At 38.2% G+C, this 19,560-nt stretch overlaps 1 protein-coding gene across 1 annotated transcript in view; it reads right to left on the minus strand.

Annotated features, from left to right (window-relative positions):
* Nucleotides 1-1,458: 1,458 nt before the first annotated feature.
* ARHGAP19 (Rho GTPase activating protein 19) overlaps nucleotides 1,459-19,560 on the minus strand; it is a 29,514-nt gene continuing 11,412 nt past the window's right edge. Inside the window, exons 4-12 of the mRNA XM_081158896.1 lie at nucleotides 19,145-19,354; nucleotides 15,826-16,052; nucleotides 14,095-14,181; nucleotides 12,160-12,225; nucleotides 10,578-10,769; nucleotides 8,268-8,366; nucleotides 5,920-6,030; nucleotides 5,312-5,390; nucleotides 1,459-4,217 (exon numbers count right to left, since the gene is read on the minus strand). Coding sequence (XP_081015022.1) covers nucleotides 4,207-4,217; nucleotides 5,312-5,390; nucleotides 5,920-6,030; nucleotides 8,268-8,366; nucleotides 10,578-10,769; nucleotides 12,160-12,225; nucleotides 14,095-14,181; nucleotides 15,826-16,052; nucleotides 19,145-19,354 — 1,082 coding nt within the window. The 3' untranslated portion in view covers nucleotides 1,459-4,206. The remainder of the gene's footprint in view (nucleotides 4,218-5,311; nucleotides 5,391-5,919; nucleotides 6,031-8,267; nucleotides 8,367-10,577; nucleotides 10,770-12,159; nucleotides 12,226-14,094; nucleotides 14,182-15,825; nucleotides 16,053-19,144; nucleotides 19,355-19,560) is intronic.

Genomic DNA, 19,560 nt, shown 5'->3' on the forward strand with positions numbered 1-19,560 from the left:
GTATCCTATCAGTCAAAAGGCTCCCTCCCCCCACACCCACCACCCAGCTGGAAAACAAGTCGAGGGGGCACTTTCCCTTAGAGGTTTCATGTTCCTCAGAACAAGAGGCAGAACCCTCTATCAATAACGTCAATAAAACTGGGGGAAATTTCTTTTAAAGGCAATTTCTTTAAAATAATCTGTCAGTCAAAATGTGAATTAAGAAACCAATCAAAGCCTATGGATATGAAACAAAGGAAATTTAATTTCAGAATATTACATGAATAAAAAAGAAAGACAATGCATATGATTATTTCTTTACAGTTACATATATATATAGGATATATAGTCAAACAAGAATGAGAAAAAATAGTGACAGTTAAGGAACATTGTTTCTCTTTTTGAGCACCCTCCGGGACAGTGCAAAGGCCACCCTTGCTACGAAGGAAGGACCCTGGGGAGGGAGTGTTTTTCCCCACAGGTTCTGCAGTCCCCAAACGTGTGGGGGAGTGCTCAATGGCTCTCAATGGCTCTTTAGCATTGACTGTGGCCTCGCACACTCCAGTTTCCATGGTAACCCAAGCACTCAGGCCATTATGTACCCTACCTCCTCCCTAGCCCCTCCATCAACTCTCCACTGGTGGAAAGATCTCAGCATTAGTTGTGTAGGTTTTTATAGCAGTTTTAGTTTGGGTTAATTACAACTGGTCTAAAAAGCTTGTGCATCTTAGGAACCCAAATCCTCCCCCAAATCTAGAGCAATTCAGCCAAATGCTGGTATCCAGGTTTGGGATTGGGTCCTGTCTTCAGCACAAAGACTTCAGGGTGGAGGAGGGCAGGGATGAGGCTCTCTCCTGGGGAAAGGTGTTCTACTTAGAAAAGACTCCAGAATGAGAGCTATCAGCTCCCAGCACCTGTGCGAGGCCCCGCATGAAGGAAGGAAGCAGAGTCTGGAGAAGTCCATTCCCAGAGATGGCTTCCCCAGTTATGCACGGCCATACAGCCCGTGACCACAGGTTCTCCTAGAAGGCAGTATTTTAAACCGTGTCCTAATAGAGGTTCCTGTGAGGGAAGCTGAACAGAAACAGTGCTATTCAGGAGAGAATGGCTCTGGTCTGGCACTCCGGGGTCAACTGGCTTCCTTAGAGGCCAACAAAACTACCACCTCTGAACGCCCAGTGGTCACTGCAGTCAACAGCCCTGCACTACTCCATTTCCCAAGGGTGCTCCCTTGTCATCGAGGCCTGACTCTGGAAGGACATTCAAGGTAAAGAGCTTGTGGTGGGTCAGCTGTGGTTTTAGTTGTGATTAAGCACCAGCTCCTTCAATACACTGGCCTCTCAGGTATAATCAGTATATCTAATCCTGTCACTGCTGCAGTGGAGTTTTTCTTGTTTCCTTTTCTTTGTGTGCCATTTTTTCTCTTTCTTTTGTTGTTTTCTTTCTGTTTTGTTTTTTATGTTTTTTTGTTTATTTTTTGCAGTGGAGTTTTTCAAACCAGATTCATTGCTCCCAGTGCAAGAGTCCATCATCGTAAAAAGTAAGAAGCTCCAGTGCCTGCAGTTTTCATTGATTCAAGTACTGTAGCTCACCCAGTGCAGACCTGGATCAATGAGGTGGTCTGTGTTTTTATGCTTGAGCCCTCTGGCACAAAAACACTGCCCCCCCTATACTGACACCACAGCAAAACCCATCACAACTGGCCCCAGAAAGAAGTGAAATTTTACAAGCCAGAAGAAGAGGCATTTCCAAAGAGATTGGTCTAACATGAAAATAAACATAACAAACATTTTTTAAAATCTTATAGATTTAAAAAATTGTTAAATACTGGCTCAAAAATACCCGCCCACGAAGTCAGAAGGGAGACAGTACCCTTCTGTGGCAAATGAAAAGGGCTTTTGTCTTGACTCTCTCCATAAGATGCCACAGGATTAGAACAGTTACATATTACAAGGCAGAAGGTTATGCTATTTATTTCTCAAATTTTAATTTCAACTGGATCACAGCTTCTATAAAGAAAAAAAATGACCTATCATACCCTTAAAGCAAGGGAAAGCATGTTTAATAAATAACTTAAGTGAAACACACATACCCAAAAACATACACAAACTGCCCACAGGCGAGCTGTATAAAGCATGTGTACACGACAGACATCTCTTTCACCACCCTAGCCCCAGAACACTATCAATTCCACACAACCAAAGAGAGTCTCCTGAATCTCAGGTACCTCCCTCAGACAGAACTGCAGAACCAACCTGAAGACAAGGAGGTATCAGGTCACTGCTCTGCTCCCACTGGCTGATGCCAGACCACATTCGACGGTACACACGGGGGGGGGGGGGGAGCCACACAGATGAATAAAGTATGGAGGGAAGGGAGAGCACTACTTCAGTCTGGTCACACCAAAAGGAGTTTCTGTTTGAATTCACTGACAGCTGGTGCAAGAACTTTTTATTTTTTCTCACAAGGAAAAAAGCCAAACAAACCTACACAAATGAATGTGCTAATAAGTACTTTTAAGGATGACATAAAACTGCTCTAGAGAAAGGGGCTTCTAAGCAGCTTTATATTCCTGACCATCAATTGTTCACAATTCATCAAATTGGAAGGCCAAATTTTATATTTTTTCTTTCACTATTGCTGTTACAGCAGCAAAGGAAACAGTAAGTATGAAAAAGAGGACTGACAGCAGGACACAAAACCAAACTCTGCTCCCCAGCATCATTTTTGTTTCAGCAATAACGCAGCATTTTCAATAGTTTAAAAACAAGTCAGCCAACCATCTTTGTGGGGAACTGCTTCCCCACAGAGGCTGACTCAGCTCTAGCACACAGGGTGAGAACGTTACACAGCTTAATGGAGCAGGCACAGACCGAACAGTCTCGCCTGCACATGCTGCTCCCGGGCCATGAGCATTTACACGCGATCGAAGCCATGCCATTGCTCACCTCTAACACACGTGAACATCTTAACCCCAACAAAGCTCCAGCTCCAGCCCCACTATGACAAGGAGAGGGGCTGTGCAGCTCTTAGAACTTTGGTGATAAGCCACACTGCTTCCAAATAAGAACATTCTCTCCTTTAAATCCTCTCAGCCCTGCATTGACTGCTGCTCACTTCCTTCCTGACTCCAGCTGGCTCTCAGGAAACAGTCTAGCCTGCACACCCGATCCCTTAGAAGAATGCAATATAATCCCACCCCGGAGGAGTCATCCTGGACATCAATCCAGCCAGCCCCATCCCAGGCATACTTCAGAGCTTCCACTACATCCAGATATTTCAGCAAACCTCTATTAAGCATTCAGAGACCTTCACTGAGTCACAGTGATTTGACACAGAAGTATTGGAACCACATGGGCACCAGAGATGTTTCAGGAGAGAGGAAACTGAGTGAAGGAAATGAGTTCAGCAATCACACAATTATTTGGCATCACTGAGGAAAGAGGAAGGGGAGGAGAGGGAGAGAGGGGGAAAAAGAGAGAGAGAGAGAGAGAGGAGGGAGGGACACAATTTAATAATTAACATTTGTTAAAATATTGTATCATTCTGAATTCTCCTTTTTCAATACTGCAGCCCAAATACCCTGCAATCTCAGGCCCAAAAAATAAAGAAAAATTTCCAGGGAAGGTATTGAGGAATACAGCCTCATGAGATAAAGGGCTTTCCCAACGTCAAAAGTGAAAAAGAAGGGAAAGACATCTGGCTTAGAGCCCATTTAGATTACATGTACAAAAATAGCTTTAAAAGATAAACAAATAAACAAGAAATAACAACAAAAATATCCAACACTATCAAAACAAAGTCCAAAATATCTGTTAAAAATAACATCAATCCACTAAGATTGACAGTACTAAAAAAAAAAACCCAACAACACTGGCAGTTGAGCATAAATCTCTTATTTTTTAAAAATAGAATTTGCCTAAACAAATACATGGAATGAGCACTGGAGTCTGCCTGGTTCTGCCCATTTACCGTGCTGTGTACGCTGGTTGGCTGGTTAGTGGTTTCCCCATAATATTAAAAAAGAGAGAGTTGCTGGCACTGGTTCAGAGGCAGTCTGCAGAAATCATCCAGTGAGTAGGGTTAGAGGTATCAGTCGAGTTAGGATTAATTAACTTCCACAATTCAAAATGCAGCAAGCAGGCTGCAAGTCCAAGCTTCTCTGAGGAGAATGACACCTGGCCCACTGCAGAGAAAATTCTGGGTGGACAAAAGAACTCGGGATCCTCAGAGGAACCCTAGGTGGAAAGAGAAAGAAGGGCATTAAGCACATTTAGAAATATTTCTTTTTGCAAACATCCTACCTAAGAGCTAGAGAATCTACACTTAATATTTTCTACAAACTGAGGATTTAAAAGTTTAATTGAGAATTGATGAATTTCTACCAAGAAAACTTCAGTTTGTCCAACTGCTCTAATTTCAGGTTCATTACATCATCTTTTTTTTTTTCAACCACAGTTTACATTCAATACCATTCCGCACCAGTTTCAGATAATATTGCTTAAGTTAATTTATAAAAGAGCTCTATTTAATTGGCTTAAAAATAAGCAAATTATGAAGTAAGTATTCCTAAGAACTCAGAAATACCAACACTAACCCAAATGTTTTTCAAGTTCACATGATGTGGGATAATCTTTGGTAAATAAAGCTAATTTAAGTTTGCTTTAATTAAAATAGGTATGTATTCAGAGTTATCAACATTAAATATGTTTCAGTAATACGCCTTTGTAGATATAAATCCCCTGGTCTTTCCAATACATGGCTTCTTCAGAGGAAAGCATAGTAGCCACGGCCTTTTTCCAGAAGAGCGTAGACAACCGGCAGTCCCAGCACAAAATAATCCTCTTTGTCCTAAACCTCAGAAACATCTTATATATGATTTCCAGGGTCGTTCAGCATGAGCTCTCTATCTGGAAGACTTCACTGAATAAACAAAGCTGAAGTCTACAACAAGAAGGAGCATAACTACGCCATCTTCCCTGAGCATATTCTCGGTTCTTCTGTACTTGATTTCAACAATTAGTTAACACTTGCTTTTTATTTGCTTAACAAGTTCTCTGAAGATATTTCACACATGTCCCATCTGTCCAAGAATGCAGGGACTGGGTGGGTGTGTGTTCACAGCTCTACCCCTCAGCACCTGGGACAGTGCTGAGTAGATGATCAATAGCCATCTGCTAAATGAACTCAAGGGCAAGGACCCAGCCTTGTAGTTTTCCCATCGCTTCTGACTACAGCCACAGTACACTGGGAATTTTAAAAATGCTACTGACTGACTAGATGCAGAAGGGAACCACATTCAGCAAGAACACAGAATAAGTACAACTAGTACCTTGTTTCCCCTCTTTTTTCCCCTCAGCCCATTTCAATCTTGTTGGTGTCATCATGGCAGCTGGAGATCCAGAAAATAACTGTAATAAGAAATGTTATAGTGGCTTAAACAGTCTAATGTCATTCCTATAGACAGACTTTACTAACGGGAATTATTTACTGGTTCAATTTCAATGTGAAGAGTTTTACTGACATATTTGTATCTCACTGATCTTAACCGGTTTTCTTGCTGGCTTAATGAAGTAACCATGCCTGGGATACCTTGAAGGCCTCCTCCACGGGTAGTGCAGTGCCAGGCAGCTTGGCTCAAATGCCACCTACCCTGTGGAGTCCCCCAGTAAGAAGGGTTCCCTCCAGCATTATGTTTGTGGAGCTATTTCACTATATTTGTCTTCTCTGCTTATGATTGGTTATATCTTCCTTGAAGTCAAAATGTGTTTGTTGAATGAATCAATGAAAACCTACAGAAAGATGACAGCATAAATGAAAGGATTGAGAAAAAGGAATAGTTTACTGAGAAACACAGTCAAACAGATGACAGTATATCAATTTTCCTCCTTTCTACAAATGTACACATACAAAGAGAAAGTACAAAGAATAGTATCTTACTAAGTTCATATTTTCTTTGCTGGCTCTCTTCAATTCATTGATGGCTGGCGATTCCGGAGTAGGGGCCTTGTCCTTCCTTTCTGACATCACCTGATTTCCCAGGACCTTCCGCTGATTTAGGAAGAGAATATATTTGATTTTATAAACATCTGCTATATCTATATTATACCTATTCTGGCCTTTGAAGCTACAGTTTCTTAGGTTAAGAAAAATCTCAGCTTTCTGATAAATTCTCCCAGGCCATCTTATACAAAGGAGGCCAAATTATGTTACCAAAAAAAAGAAAACACTGAAATCATTGCCTTTCTTTAGATAATGACTTTTTCTTTACATTTAAAAGGGCTACAATATTAGAAGCAACTTTACAGTTAATTTAAACTAACTAATAAAGACAATTGCAGTGTGCTTCTGAGACCATAAAAGAAACGCAAGTTACTTACTTGTATAATTTTTTCCCCCAAAGACATGTTGTCTCTCTGGCAGTTCTTAAGAGTCCCTTCCTCCCCTCCCAACTAAAGAATACTTACACTGGATCCACTCTAAGACTTTGCTTACACAGGATTAGAAAGTTTGTAGAAATTCTATAGGAGTGTATAATATAGCCACAAGAGAGTACAGGCCTTCTTAAGAAGGTCACATGACTATACTGATATTTCACCATATCCACACCACTTATATTCTTGGTTTTTTTTAAGAATAGACATCCTAGTGGTTATGAACTGGTTTTGATTTGCATTTCCCTAATGACAAGTGATACTGAGCATCTATTCATGTGTTTACTAGCCATTTGTATATCTTCTTCCTAGAAATGTCTATTTAAGTCCTTCGGCTAAAGAACTCCTATAAGAGTTCTTTTTATATGCCTTTTCACTGTTAATAGCAAAGAAAATTGTAATGTTCCAGAGACTATTAGCCTCAGTGGATCAGGATTGAGAATGAATTCTCAAATTCTATTAATGATATTAACTAGGACCAAAATTAGAGTTAGATGAAGCTGCAACTGCTGACAACTGCAGCTTGCTAGAAAAAATATATATATTACAAGATACATAAATATTTTTAGGGCACAATTTTTAATTTTTAGCAAAGAGCTCCTTGATTGTTGATAGATTTATAGATTTTAATAATGTTAAAATAATTTTAAAAAGAAAAATAATAGAATACAGAATAGTGCTAATCTCACTCCAAGTTAACCAGAACCTTGCCTTAGATATGACTGGAAATTTGAACCCCATAATCAAGTTATCTACTGCCACCTGATGACAATATCCCCTAACTACAAGTTCAGAACGTCCACAAAGACTGGTGACTTGAATCTGCAAACAGTGATGGCAGCAACAGCACAGAAGTACATATTGTATTTGTTTTAAAAACAAGGTTTGTAATGAATTTGATACAAAGAAAGAGAATACAACAATTGATCAAATATTAAGCTCACAAAAACATGAGTTACCTAAAATTCACAATACCCATTTTCTAACAATTTTCCTAGTCTCTGTCAACCTTCTCCCTTCTCCATAACTTCAACAAACTGCATAATGAGATGTATAGCACAGAGCAGGTCATGAAGCAAAAAAGACTATACACAGCTCAGGAATAAGGACTCTGTCCTCAACCCCAGAAGAGAAGGATGGGCCTTTATTTCTTTTATTCCTCACTTCTCCAGTCACAGAGCCACTTCTCTGATTTGAAGCATAGCAAAATACTTTGAAAAATAAAAGCTTTGCCTGGCCGGGCGTGGCTCAGTAGTTGAGCATCAACCTAGGATCCAGGAGTTCGTGGTTAAATTCCCAGTCAGGGCACATGCCCGGGTTGCGGGCTCAATCCCCAGTCGGGGGTGTGCAGGAGGCAGCTGATCGATGACTTTCTCTCATCACTGATGTTTCTATCTCTCTCCCTTTCCCTTCCTCTCTCTGAAATCAATAAAGATATGTTTTATAAAACGTTTTAAATTAAAAAAAATAAATAAAAGCTTTTTGCCCGGCTGGCATGGCTCAGAGGTTGAGCATCGACCTAGGATCCAGGAGACCACGGTTAGATTCCGGGTCAAGGCACATGCCCGGGTTGTGGGCTCCATCCCCTGGGATCCTGCAGGAGGCAGCAGATCAATGACACTCTCCCATCATTGATGTTTCTATCTCTCTCTCCCTGTCCTTTCCTCTCTCTGAAATCAATAAAATATATTAAAAATATATAAAAATAAATAAAAGCTTTTCCAAATTCTATCCGTATCCCCTTACAGATAAGCCCGTTATAGGCTGCCAAAGAGCAGAAGAAAATTGTTTATGCATAAGAATAACCAAGGTTTCTCACAGTCAATGCTGAAACCAACGGCACAGCACACCTACCTTAATAAGGCCGCTGAAGGAACGTGAACGGGCCCTCTTCTGTACCCGGGGAGTAGAAGGTTCTTGTCCTGGTGTAAGGGTCACAGATTGCTTATTAAACTAAAAGGAAACATAGAGGACATTTTGTTACTATTTTCCCATCAAAAGATAGCATTCTGCGACAACCACATGAATAGCTAAGTGTAAATACCAAGAAAAGTCCAGGAATCAGTGAGTATAGCTGTACATATATGGATTAGTAAGTAGAGTGGCAAGCAAATCACAAACGCAGAAATGCTGCCAAAAAACAAGTCCAAATTTATTAAATTAGTCTGAGGGTTAATTAAACAGTTCACACCAAAAAAATCAAATTAGAATCAGATTAAGCTTCTAGAATTAGATCGAACTACCAGTTTATAGCAAATACAAAGGACTGAAGAACATCTTAAATAACACCACAAGGATACAACCAGAAAAATCCAGACTGTGGGAGATATAAATAAAGTGTGGGGAGGAGTGGAGGGTGGAAAGAGAAAACGTGTGTATGTATAGTAAACGCAATGTGGTATCCTGGATTGGATCCCAGAACAGAAAAAGAATATTAGTAAAAAAATTGGTAAAATCTGAATAAAGTCTGTAATGTTAATAGTAATGTACCATTGTTAGTTTATTAGTTTTGAAAATGTTAACATTAGGAGAAACTGGATGAAGGGGTATGTGGGAATTCTCTATACCATCTTTGCAATTTTTCTCTAAATATAAACTATATCAAATTTAAGAGTTTATTCAAATAAAGAAACTTTGGCAATTTTTTAGGGGAGGAAAAAGAGGGATGAGAGAGAAGGGACCTAAAAGAGACCCGGTAGGTGTATCAACAACAACAAGAAATGCATACCCTTGCTCATGCCACTCTAGGAAAAACTCTTCAATGAAAAAACTTGTAACAAAAATGTATAAACTAAACAATGACCTAATATCCCCAACATGTCCAGTAGAAGGCAAACTATATATACATTAGGTTATTTATGATGAAATATTATGCAATAATTAAAATGTTTATAGCCTTTTAATGACATGAAAAATGTTCATGATATAATTTTAAATGAAAAGGGTGGGATATAGAAAAATTGAACATATATTATGATCTCAAGCAGAAAAAAAAATTAAAATACACATTCATAAAAAGAAACATGGGATGAGTGGTTTTATTTTCTTATCCTTCTCTATAATTTCCTATTTTTCTCAAAAAATAAAGAACAAAAATAATGTTAAGATTTTTCCTTTGTATTACATTTAACCCTCAGTGTTCTTGGTAAGTTATTACACTTGTCCTACCTAAATTGCTATCTTAGTCTCTACCAAGAATCAAATCACTGCCCTGCTTTGAATTGGTAATATTACTCCGCCAACACCCTCTGAAATTCCAGTCATATCTCAATTTGCTAGAGGTCAAAGTAACTTCAAAGAGAGTGACAGGAAACTTCTCTTAAAGGACTCTGTCAATTGTGAAGAACAGCTCAGTTGAATATTTTCTGAGCACTTGTTTATGTCTGGCCCTATGCTTGAGATAATGTATAAAAAAAAAAAATTATTAAAAACACAGACTCTTCCCTAAAGAAGGTATCAGTTGAATAAGAAGTCAAGAGACTGACCTTGCCTGTTCAGCTAAAATTCAAGAGGGTCTGAGACAAGACAAATTTCCTAAGAAACCAACCAAGTCATCAAGGACTTACTCAAGCTACACTTTGAGTCTCAAAATGGCAAATGAGAGACCTAGCATAGCTCCAAAATAAACTTAGCCACTAGAATTCCTACCTCTAATATCAGACAAGGTTAATAGTATTCTCTAACTGCAAACAACTTACTAAGAGCTACCACTTTTGCTCTGCTATGCCAACTACGTTACATAGATTCTCTCTAATATTTATAACATGGGCATTACAATTACCATTTTACAAAGAAGAAAACCGAAATTCAGAAAGGTTATTTGCCAAAAAAATATGAAGGGTTTAAACTTTGGAATAATATATTGTAAATGCTGGTTCTCTCTCAGCAATCTTGGTATATGATCAAATGAGAGAAACTCTAACCACACTTGGATCCTTCTGTTTAAGTAAAAAAATCCAAGAGCCTTTATTCTTTTCTCTAATGGGCAGTAGTATAGAGATCACATTGAGGTTCTATAGACAAGTTTGATTTGATGGCCGAGCCAAAGCTTGAGCCATAAGAGCCAAAAATTAAATGAGATTCTTAACAATATTCCCTAGTGATTCTACAGCCATGATCACATGAATTCCTAAAGCCCTGTCACTGTGCCCTGCTTTCGGGCACCTGTCTGATAAGCTGTTTCTTCTTTGCTGACTCTGGCATATTGTGAACGTGTTGGAACAGCTCTCTCAGTGCCTCTTCTGTATGCTGCTGGGTCTCCTCCTGGTGAGAGCAGGAATCCATCCGGTTCCATTTCTGAGATTTTGCCAGTTGGAAGGACTTAGAATGACATGAAGCTGTCAGATCAAGATCATCCTAGAGAAAATTTAAAAGAAAATTAATATATCCTACCAGCTTTGTTTTTAGGTTCCCAGAACCCTGGAGCAAAAAGAAGGGTGGAGAAGTGGGGAACACGGTATATTCTTATACCCAGAAACAATAAAAGTCTAAAAACTATTATCAGATAAAGAGAAACCTATAATTATAGACTATATGTATATTTTTTAATGTAAAACTTTTTATTGATTTGAGAGAGAGAGAAACATTGATGGTTTGTTCCACTTATTTATGCATTCATTGGCTGATTCTTGTATGTGTCCTGACCAGAAATCAAACCCACAATCTTGGAGTACAGGGATGACTCTCTAGCCAACTGAGTTACCTAGCCAGGGCTAAACTATATATAAATAGCCCGCTCCCATGACCTGCCCAGAGAACCTAAATTCATTCAGAATTATTGCCACCAAAAGCTACATAATAGTTAAGTTTTCAAAGCATCTTTTAATCTCATGTAATTTTCACTGCTATCCTATGAAGTAAACAGGAAAAGTATCACCATCCCCATTTGATAGAAGAAAAACCTGAAGTTAAGCTATAAGCTTAAAGTTCTCTAGATATTAAAGTGACAGACCCATCTTGGAGCCCAGGTGCACTGGTTCTTGGCTGGTACTCTTTCCCACACATGACAACATGATGTGACAACTACACAGCAGTAGTAGAGGAACAAAAACAACTCTCGAAGAAAAACCACACCCCAGTTAAACTAGTTGAAATCAAGTACTGTTTTCCTGGTCACACCACATATTTGCTAAATGAGACATAGAAACAAACAGGAGCAGGGAAAAAAGTTGTGTAAGATCACAGCTTCAGTTTTTAACCAAGACAGACTAAACAAAAATCATCAAAAAGTACTAGCATAATTTTTTTAACTTCTCAATTTTAAAGCTTAATAATCATATGTAATTTTGTTAATAAACATCACACATTTGCTTTCTAAGCTCACGTGGTCTCAAGTCTTTTAGCTATTGGATAGAGTGTTTGTTACCTCACTACTGAACCTGAAATAAGACTATTACATAAAACTGTACTTTTATTACCATAAAATATTTCATACATTTGCTATTTACAGACTGTTTATACCACATGCTGTAAGAATGCACATGGACTTTGTGAAAACCTTTCAACATACAGTCTATGCCATCAGTGGAGCACCTCAGAAAGCAAGCTGTGTAGGGGCATTTTTATTTCAACATATGACTTCCTTCTCAGTCTTTTTCCTCATCTCAAAATGACTAGATAATTTTGAACTACAGTAAAAACATTTTATTTTCCATGGCTTTACTTTGATTTCATACTTTGTTTTAAAGTTCCATTAATTTTAATTAATGCTCTCCTTGTTTAGGCTAAGAGTAATTTCTATTCTTACCTTTGACGCTTGAGTTCTGGAGCCCAAATAGTGCAATCTGGCACATTCCCGAATGTAAGCAGGAGCCTGGGCAGGTTATAAAAGAAAACCAAGACCAAATAATTAGTAGTATCTAAAATTCTTTTAAGACTCAAGGACAGTGGTTTTCAAAATAATTTAACTGGCAGGTTACTTTGGAAAAACAAAAGATCTTTAAAATGCCCTATTTTATAGTTTCCACCAAAAAGATAATCTTAACAAATGTGATAGGAAAACTGTGAGAAGACACCACTATAGTTGTTCCTGTTTTAAGAATCAAGTGTGGCATGATTAAACTTAAATGAGCCAGAAACAAAAATATAGATAATTATAGTAATGCTTATACTTAACAAAAGTCACCGCTAAAATTCTTACAAATTACAGTGGTCATATTTTAGAATCACTGTATAAAAAATAGCATTTAGAATTCCTAGGGGGTAACTAACAACAGACAAGGAAGAACTTAGCTTACTGATATATTGCCCAGAATCCTGTAATAAGAACCCTGATACAGTCCTAGTATAAGTGTAAAATAATACAACCATTATAGAAGAGAATTTAGCAACATCTAAGAAAAGTACATTTGCATTTACCATTTACCCAGAAATCTCACTTCTGCGAATCTATCCTGAAGGTATAACTCCAGAATACAAAATACACTTGGTTAAGATTAATCAGAAGATTGGACACGGGCAGCCAGCATGGCTCATGCCCCACGTGGGGGGCTCAATCCCCAGCAGGGGGCATGCAGGAGGCAGCCAATCAATGACTTTCTCTCATTGATGTTTCTCTCTCTCCCTCTCCCTTCCTCTCTCTGAAATCAATAAAAATATATTTTAAAAATAATAACATTGGCCACTACCTCAAATATCTACTAATAGGGAACTTATTAAATGAACTTTTTTTTTAATCCTCACCTGAGGATATTTTTTCCATTGCCTTTCAGAGAGAGTGGAAGGGAGAGAGGAGCTAGAGATAGAAACATCAATGAATGTTCACTGTTTTATTCTTTGTACTTTTCTCTATATTTGAAAAATTTCATAATAAAAGTTGTTAAAAAAATGTCTTGTGACAGACATTATATCTACAGTTTAATTTTTAACTTGAACAACTATAAAACAAAGCTTAAGACCAAAAGTAATTTCCTCCAAACAAGAATATGACAGAACCCATACCACCTATTCTACAAACTTTAAAAACAAAAACAAATAAAGAAAAACTCTGCCTTATAAAGATAATATAGCTGAAGATAGAAGCTATATTATGTAAATACATAGGAAAAGATGTGGTGACTCAAGCTAGAGAGATAAAATCCAACTGGGTCAGACAATAGAGGTCAGGACTACAAATAAATAGCTAAGAGCAATTTTAGGAAAATGGTAGAGAGCAGGGGGAAAAATACAAAGAACACAGAATGAGGCAACACAGGATATGAGGATTGAGAAAAATCCATACAAAGAAACCTGAGAACAAGAAGACACAACAGAAGGAAGAACAAATGTGGAATAAAACAGGACCCCAGGGTAAATTTCCCCGAGGGGCAGAGCCCTGTTCGGCCTCCAGGTACCTCCTGCCTTCCCACTGTGGTTGTTCCCCGCAGGTGTCCACCGCTCATCTGCTTTCCAGTCCCAGGGCCTTTCTACCAGGTGCTGCGGCACCATCTTTATAGCCCCCTTAGGGCCCTGCCTTGCTCCAACGTCTTTTTTTAATTTGTTTTCATTGGTTTTAGAGAAAGGAAGACAGAGGGAGAGACAGAAGCATCAATCGGCTGCCTCCTGCAGCCCCTACTGGGGATCAAGCCCAAAACCCGGGCGTGTGCAGCAACCTCCTGGTACGTGGGATGAAGCTCAACAACTGAGCCACACCAGCCAGGCCATCCTCCTCGTCTTCTACCGCCCAATTTCATCTTGTACCTACCTTAAAAAGCTTCTGGGAGTGTTTAATCATAAAAGCCATACCACTGTTTAACTTTGTGATATTCTCCTGAAGGTCATTGGCAGTGACCTATTCAGAGAAAAAGAAACCAAAAAAGGGGGATTAAGAACAGGGGGGAAAAAGGCAGGTACTCCATTTACTTACCAATAAGTTTATTCTTTCAAAGGTATGAGAGTTCCTGCCCCTTACAAAGGTGCCTCTAACACAATGTTTAATTCTGGAAAGGCTTTTTGGTTCAGTAGATTTCCACTGGAATGCCATAATCTAGGAAAAAGCATGTGTCCTAGCAGTGACCTGGAAGTCCTCGAGAATCAATCTTCATTTCCTAATTCTGCTTGAGAATTAGACATGCAAGCAGAGTAGCTAAAGACAATCTAGTCTGGGAAATGAGTCAGGAAGAACAGAATCTGTACCAACCACCAAGGACATTGACGCTTCAGAGAAAGGAGTTTCTCCAGAGACAAAAGAGAACTGTCCCTACTAAATGATACCAAACGACATCTGTTTCTTAAAAACACAGTCAACTGGTCATTGATTCCCTTCTCTTGTTCCTCCTGCCTCTGTTTTAAGTACTTCAGCATCTCTACTATCCCAAAGCCCTCATCGTCAACATTTATCTTTATTACTTAATTTTTGCTTTTAGCAAGACCTCTTAAATACTTCTCTTTATAGGCAGATTACTCATTTTTCAGTCTCAGCTGGTTCTAAAATCGTTAATATGAACAAATGTTGGTGTATCCCTTTCTTCTCATCATCCAGCCACCTCCCACCACCCTCTTCCCCAACCCCCACCAGCCTTTCTCTCGGGAGAGCCCCTCCTGGCCCAGAATTTTATATTATGTTTTTCACTAGTTACTTGTTAGGTAAAATATACCACATAACCTCTCCTTTATCTTCCTTTTCTCATTTCTTATATTCCCAAAATACTTTATAAGTCACCATATCCATCTATTTCCACTATCTTTCCAACTGCCTTGTCAGGTAAGTGGGAAAGTTACTATTATGACCAGTTTACAAAGGAGCCTAAGCATAGAAAGGGTAAAGAATACAGGTCACAGCTGGTTTACAGCTTCCAACCCAAGAATCCTGCTTCCCAATTCCATCATACAGTAAAACCTACATGAAAGGACAGGAATATAAACCTATATACCTCCTGGTCAAGAATGAGTTCAAAAAACTTTAGATAATTTATTTCTCATGCAAGTCACTGAGAAAGCCATGTTCTCAGTAATAAGAAGCACATTCAGCTTTATCCAAGGAGAGGATATCTACAGGAAAAAGAAAACAAGGCAGGAGACTGTTCTATGTGTCATCTTATCTAAAAGCTTAGTGACATTATCCTGTAAGATCAAACAGCTCTATCCTGCAATCTTCAGGAATCAGTTTGATTTCCCAAGATGGTTTTCATGTTAAGAAGGAATTCACACTGACCGGCCAAAATGAGAATTCTTTATTTAGTAGCTATAATTTTCCACTGAGTTTCCACTAATAAACTGCCATTCAGGGTTATCAGAGATTGATTAATAAGTGAGGTTAAAGGAACTGGCCCCCTCAGGTCTCATGACTCTTAAATTAACTAATAAAGTAAGCTCCTAAACTTGTTAAATGGAAGAGTAGACCTTGGACCCTTGATAACTTCACCAAGGTATAGTCACAGGATAAGGCCCAGCCCAAGAAAACCTAGCAGTCTTTGCTCTTCCCCTCAACACTCACATTTTTTGGCCACAGGACATGGGGTGCAAACATAAGGGCAAGGTTATAGGCAGACATCTTATTCTTGTCTTGTTTCTTTGCTGTCTGGTACAGGAGATCGAGCAACAACTTCAGCAAGTTACGATTGGGTGGAGGGAGAATGAGGAAGAGCAACTGAAGAGCCTCGATTTGCCGCTCCTTATCCGGTATATTGGTCTTGTTCCCTTTATCATCAAACTGCATCAAATCTTGAGGACAAAAGAGACGATTGCAAAGGAAGGAGAAAATACAAGCAAGAAATAAGTAAATATTCCTACTATTATCCTCCCCTCAACTCTAACCAAAGAAAGAAAGGAAAAAAAGTAATAATAATCAGTCATAAAAAGAGATTATAGCAAAATATAATAACAAAATAATGTCAATGAAATTCAATAATAAAAAGAAAACCCCAATCAAAAATGGGAAAAGACTTGAAGATACAAATAGCCAATAAGCATTTGTATACTCAGTATCATTAACTATCAGGGAAATGTAAATCAAAACCATAATGAGATACTACTTCATACCCATTCATATGGCTATAATCAAAAAGACTGACAGCAAGTGTTCACAAGACTGCTAACAAAATTAAACCTTCTACATTGCTGGTGAGAATGTAAAATGGTACAACCACTTTGGAAAATAATTTAGCAGTTCCTTAAAATGTTAAACATAGAGTTACCATATGACCCAGCAGTTCTACTGCTAGGTGTACAATCAAGAGAAATTAAAATATGTCCACACAAAAAACTTTTAATAATTCCACCCCCCTTCACTTTTCCTCACCCACATATTTTATTGCTAAAAGAAATAAGAGAGTGAATTATGCCCTGATAACAGAATAATCCAGGCAGCTCCTCAGAGTCAGAATCATTGTTTCTCCCCTAACAGACTACATAGGTTATCAATAAAAACCCTGGATAATCAGAATTTCAAAAGACACAGGTAACTATTTGGGTATAATTCATATAGACCTAAAAATGATTACAGTGTGTTGTTTAAGCTGTTGAACTGCAATAACAACTCCAGGTTTAGGAAAGACAGGTAATATTCCTGAAACTGCTCCCTGTCAATATGAAACTGAAAACAAAAATCCCTTCCAGTTATCAGCAAGACATATCAAATGCTAAAACTGAGCCACACCTCAATATGGCTTCAAAGAACAGTGAATCATGGGGTGGTGAAGGGGAGAATTTCAAATACTGTACTAAATTAACTCAGTGGGAAAGCAAACAGAAAAAGTATTCAAAAAGTATTAAAATTCTTATAAAAAGAATTTATCAATATTTTCCATATCTTTTCTAAAGATCCAACGATTTTATTTCTCTCCAAAATAACTGTAAAGTTATATAACATTCTAGTATATTTTCTCATTTGTATCATCTGGATTATTACTGATAGTTCTAAAAAATCTAATCTGCCCTGGCCAGTATGGCTCAGTTGGTTGGGCATCATCCCGTGTATGGAAAGGTTGCCAGTTCGATTCCCAGTCAGGGCACATGCCCAGGCTGCAGGAGTGATCCTGGATGGGGGTTGTATAGGAGGCAGCCAATCGATGTTTTGCTCTCACATCGATGTTTCTCTCTCCTTCTCCCTTCATCTGTCTAAAAATCAATTTAAAAATCTTAAAAAGAAATCTAATCTTATTCGATTTTAGAAATTCAAGCTTAGTTTTCTTTAACTAGTAAAAATTATTCAAAACAAAAAAATCTTATTTATTTTTCTTAAAATTAGAAGAGGTACTCACTTGAGCAGCACATATACTAAAATTGGAACAATACAAATATTAGCTTGGCCCCTGCACAAGGATGACAAGCAAATTTGTAAAGTGTTCCATTAAAAAAAAAAAAAATTAGCCCTGGCTGGGTGGCTCAGTTGGTTGGCACACCATCCCGTACACCAAAAGGTTTTGGGTTCAATCCCCAGTTGGGGTGTGTATGGGAGGCAACAGATCTCTGTCGCATCGATGTTTCTCTCTCTCCCCCTCCTCCTCTCTCTCTAAAAGTCAATTAAAAACATATCCTCAGGTAAAGATAAAAAAAAAAAAAAAAAAAAATTAGAAGCAAGAGAAAATGCTCCAGGGCAGAAAACTATAGCAGCATAACAGCTGTGCAATTGAAGAATGAATTCCCTACCACACAGGCATAAAGGAGAATGAGAAACTATTTATGAGCTGAAAACGGAACATTCTCCAAGACATAGTAAGTTAAAAAAAAAAAAGAACCATGTATATAATATCCTACCATTACATAAAAAGAAAGGGAATGTATCTAAGTATTTGGAAGTGTATAAAATATCTCTGAAAGGATTCATTAGCAATCACAGCATTGGTTGCCTCCGGGAAGAGAAACCAGGTGCGGCAGAACAAGGGTGGGACAGAGTCTTTTCACTGCATATTCTTTTGAACACTTTGAGTTTGAACTATGTGAATGTATTGACTAATATTTAGAAAGCAAATAAAATTATTTTTAAAAAACAAACTTTCTTGGGGTGGTGAACACACAATACAATATACAGATGATGTATTACAGAATAGTACACCTGAAACCTATATAATTTTATTTACCAATGTCACCCCAATAAATTCAATATTTTAAAATATCCTGGGGAAAAGAAAAAAAAAAATTCCAAGACTATAGATGATCTCAATTGAGGCAAAACAATATTTAGCAAAAGCCTCAAACCAAAGCAAATGTACCAAACCTATAACCATCTGAGGAATGTGAATTAATCCAATGAAAAGCATACACTTAGTTTTTAAAGATTTTTTATTGATTTTCAGGGAGAGAGGAGAAACATCGATGTGAGAGTGAAACATGTATCAGTTGCCTCTTGTACACCCCCTATAGGGGATTAAGCCCTCAGCCCAGGCATGCACCCTAACCAGGAATCGAACCTGCAACCTTTGGGTGCACAGGATGATGCCCAACCAATTGAGCACACTGGCCAGTACAAGAAGACATTTATTAAGAACTAAAATATTCAAAGCACTATGCTAGGATCCCTGAAGAATAAAAAATAAAAATAAAACCCAGATTTTATCTTCAAAGAAGCTAATTTAGCAAGAAAAACATTTGATTAAATCAAACTTAACTGGCCAATACTTACAAATACCCAGAGAAGTCCAGAAATATCATGAAGTTTTAACCAATATAAGCAAAAGGGTTTGTTTGGTTTTTGCTTTTTTTCTTTTTCTCCCCCTGGCAGAAGTATTGCTGTGGATTACACACAATAGAAAATTCCAAAAGACTTTACTAAATTGAAAGAAATGTATTTATATCTCCTCCCCTCCTATACTCACCAGCAATTTTGAGGTGTGCGTGGAAATGTTTATGTGTCAGCAGGGGCTCAGGTAGCTCTCCTAGAAACATCTTCAGCAATGTGGCAACATCATTTGAGTGAAACTCCCCTGATTCCAAGTCGATATCAGTTCCATTATTGAGAGCATCCCTTAAAATCTGCTGTCGGACACTATTCCCTGGTACTCTAAACAAACCCTCTACTCGCAAGTCTGTTTAGCATGAAAGAAAACAAAGGACATGCAGAAAGGAAGCAAAAAGAGAAGTCTGATTAAAAGAAGTCATCTAAAAGGCTATTTACACTTGAAAGCCTCTTTACAAAGACCTTGAAGAAGGCTTTTGCCTTTTTTTTTCCAGAGTAGTTTAGAACCCACTAGTCCCTGAGGAGACAAATCTGAACATCCCAGACTAAGAGGTG

Source organism: Miniopterus schreibersii, assembly GCF_964146895.1.
Source record: "Miniopterus schreibersii genome assembly, chromosome: 14".
Lineage (NCBI taxonomy): Eukaryota > Metazoa > Chordata > Mammalia > Chiroptera > Miniopteridae > Miniopterus > Miniopterus schreibersii.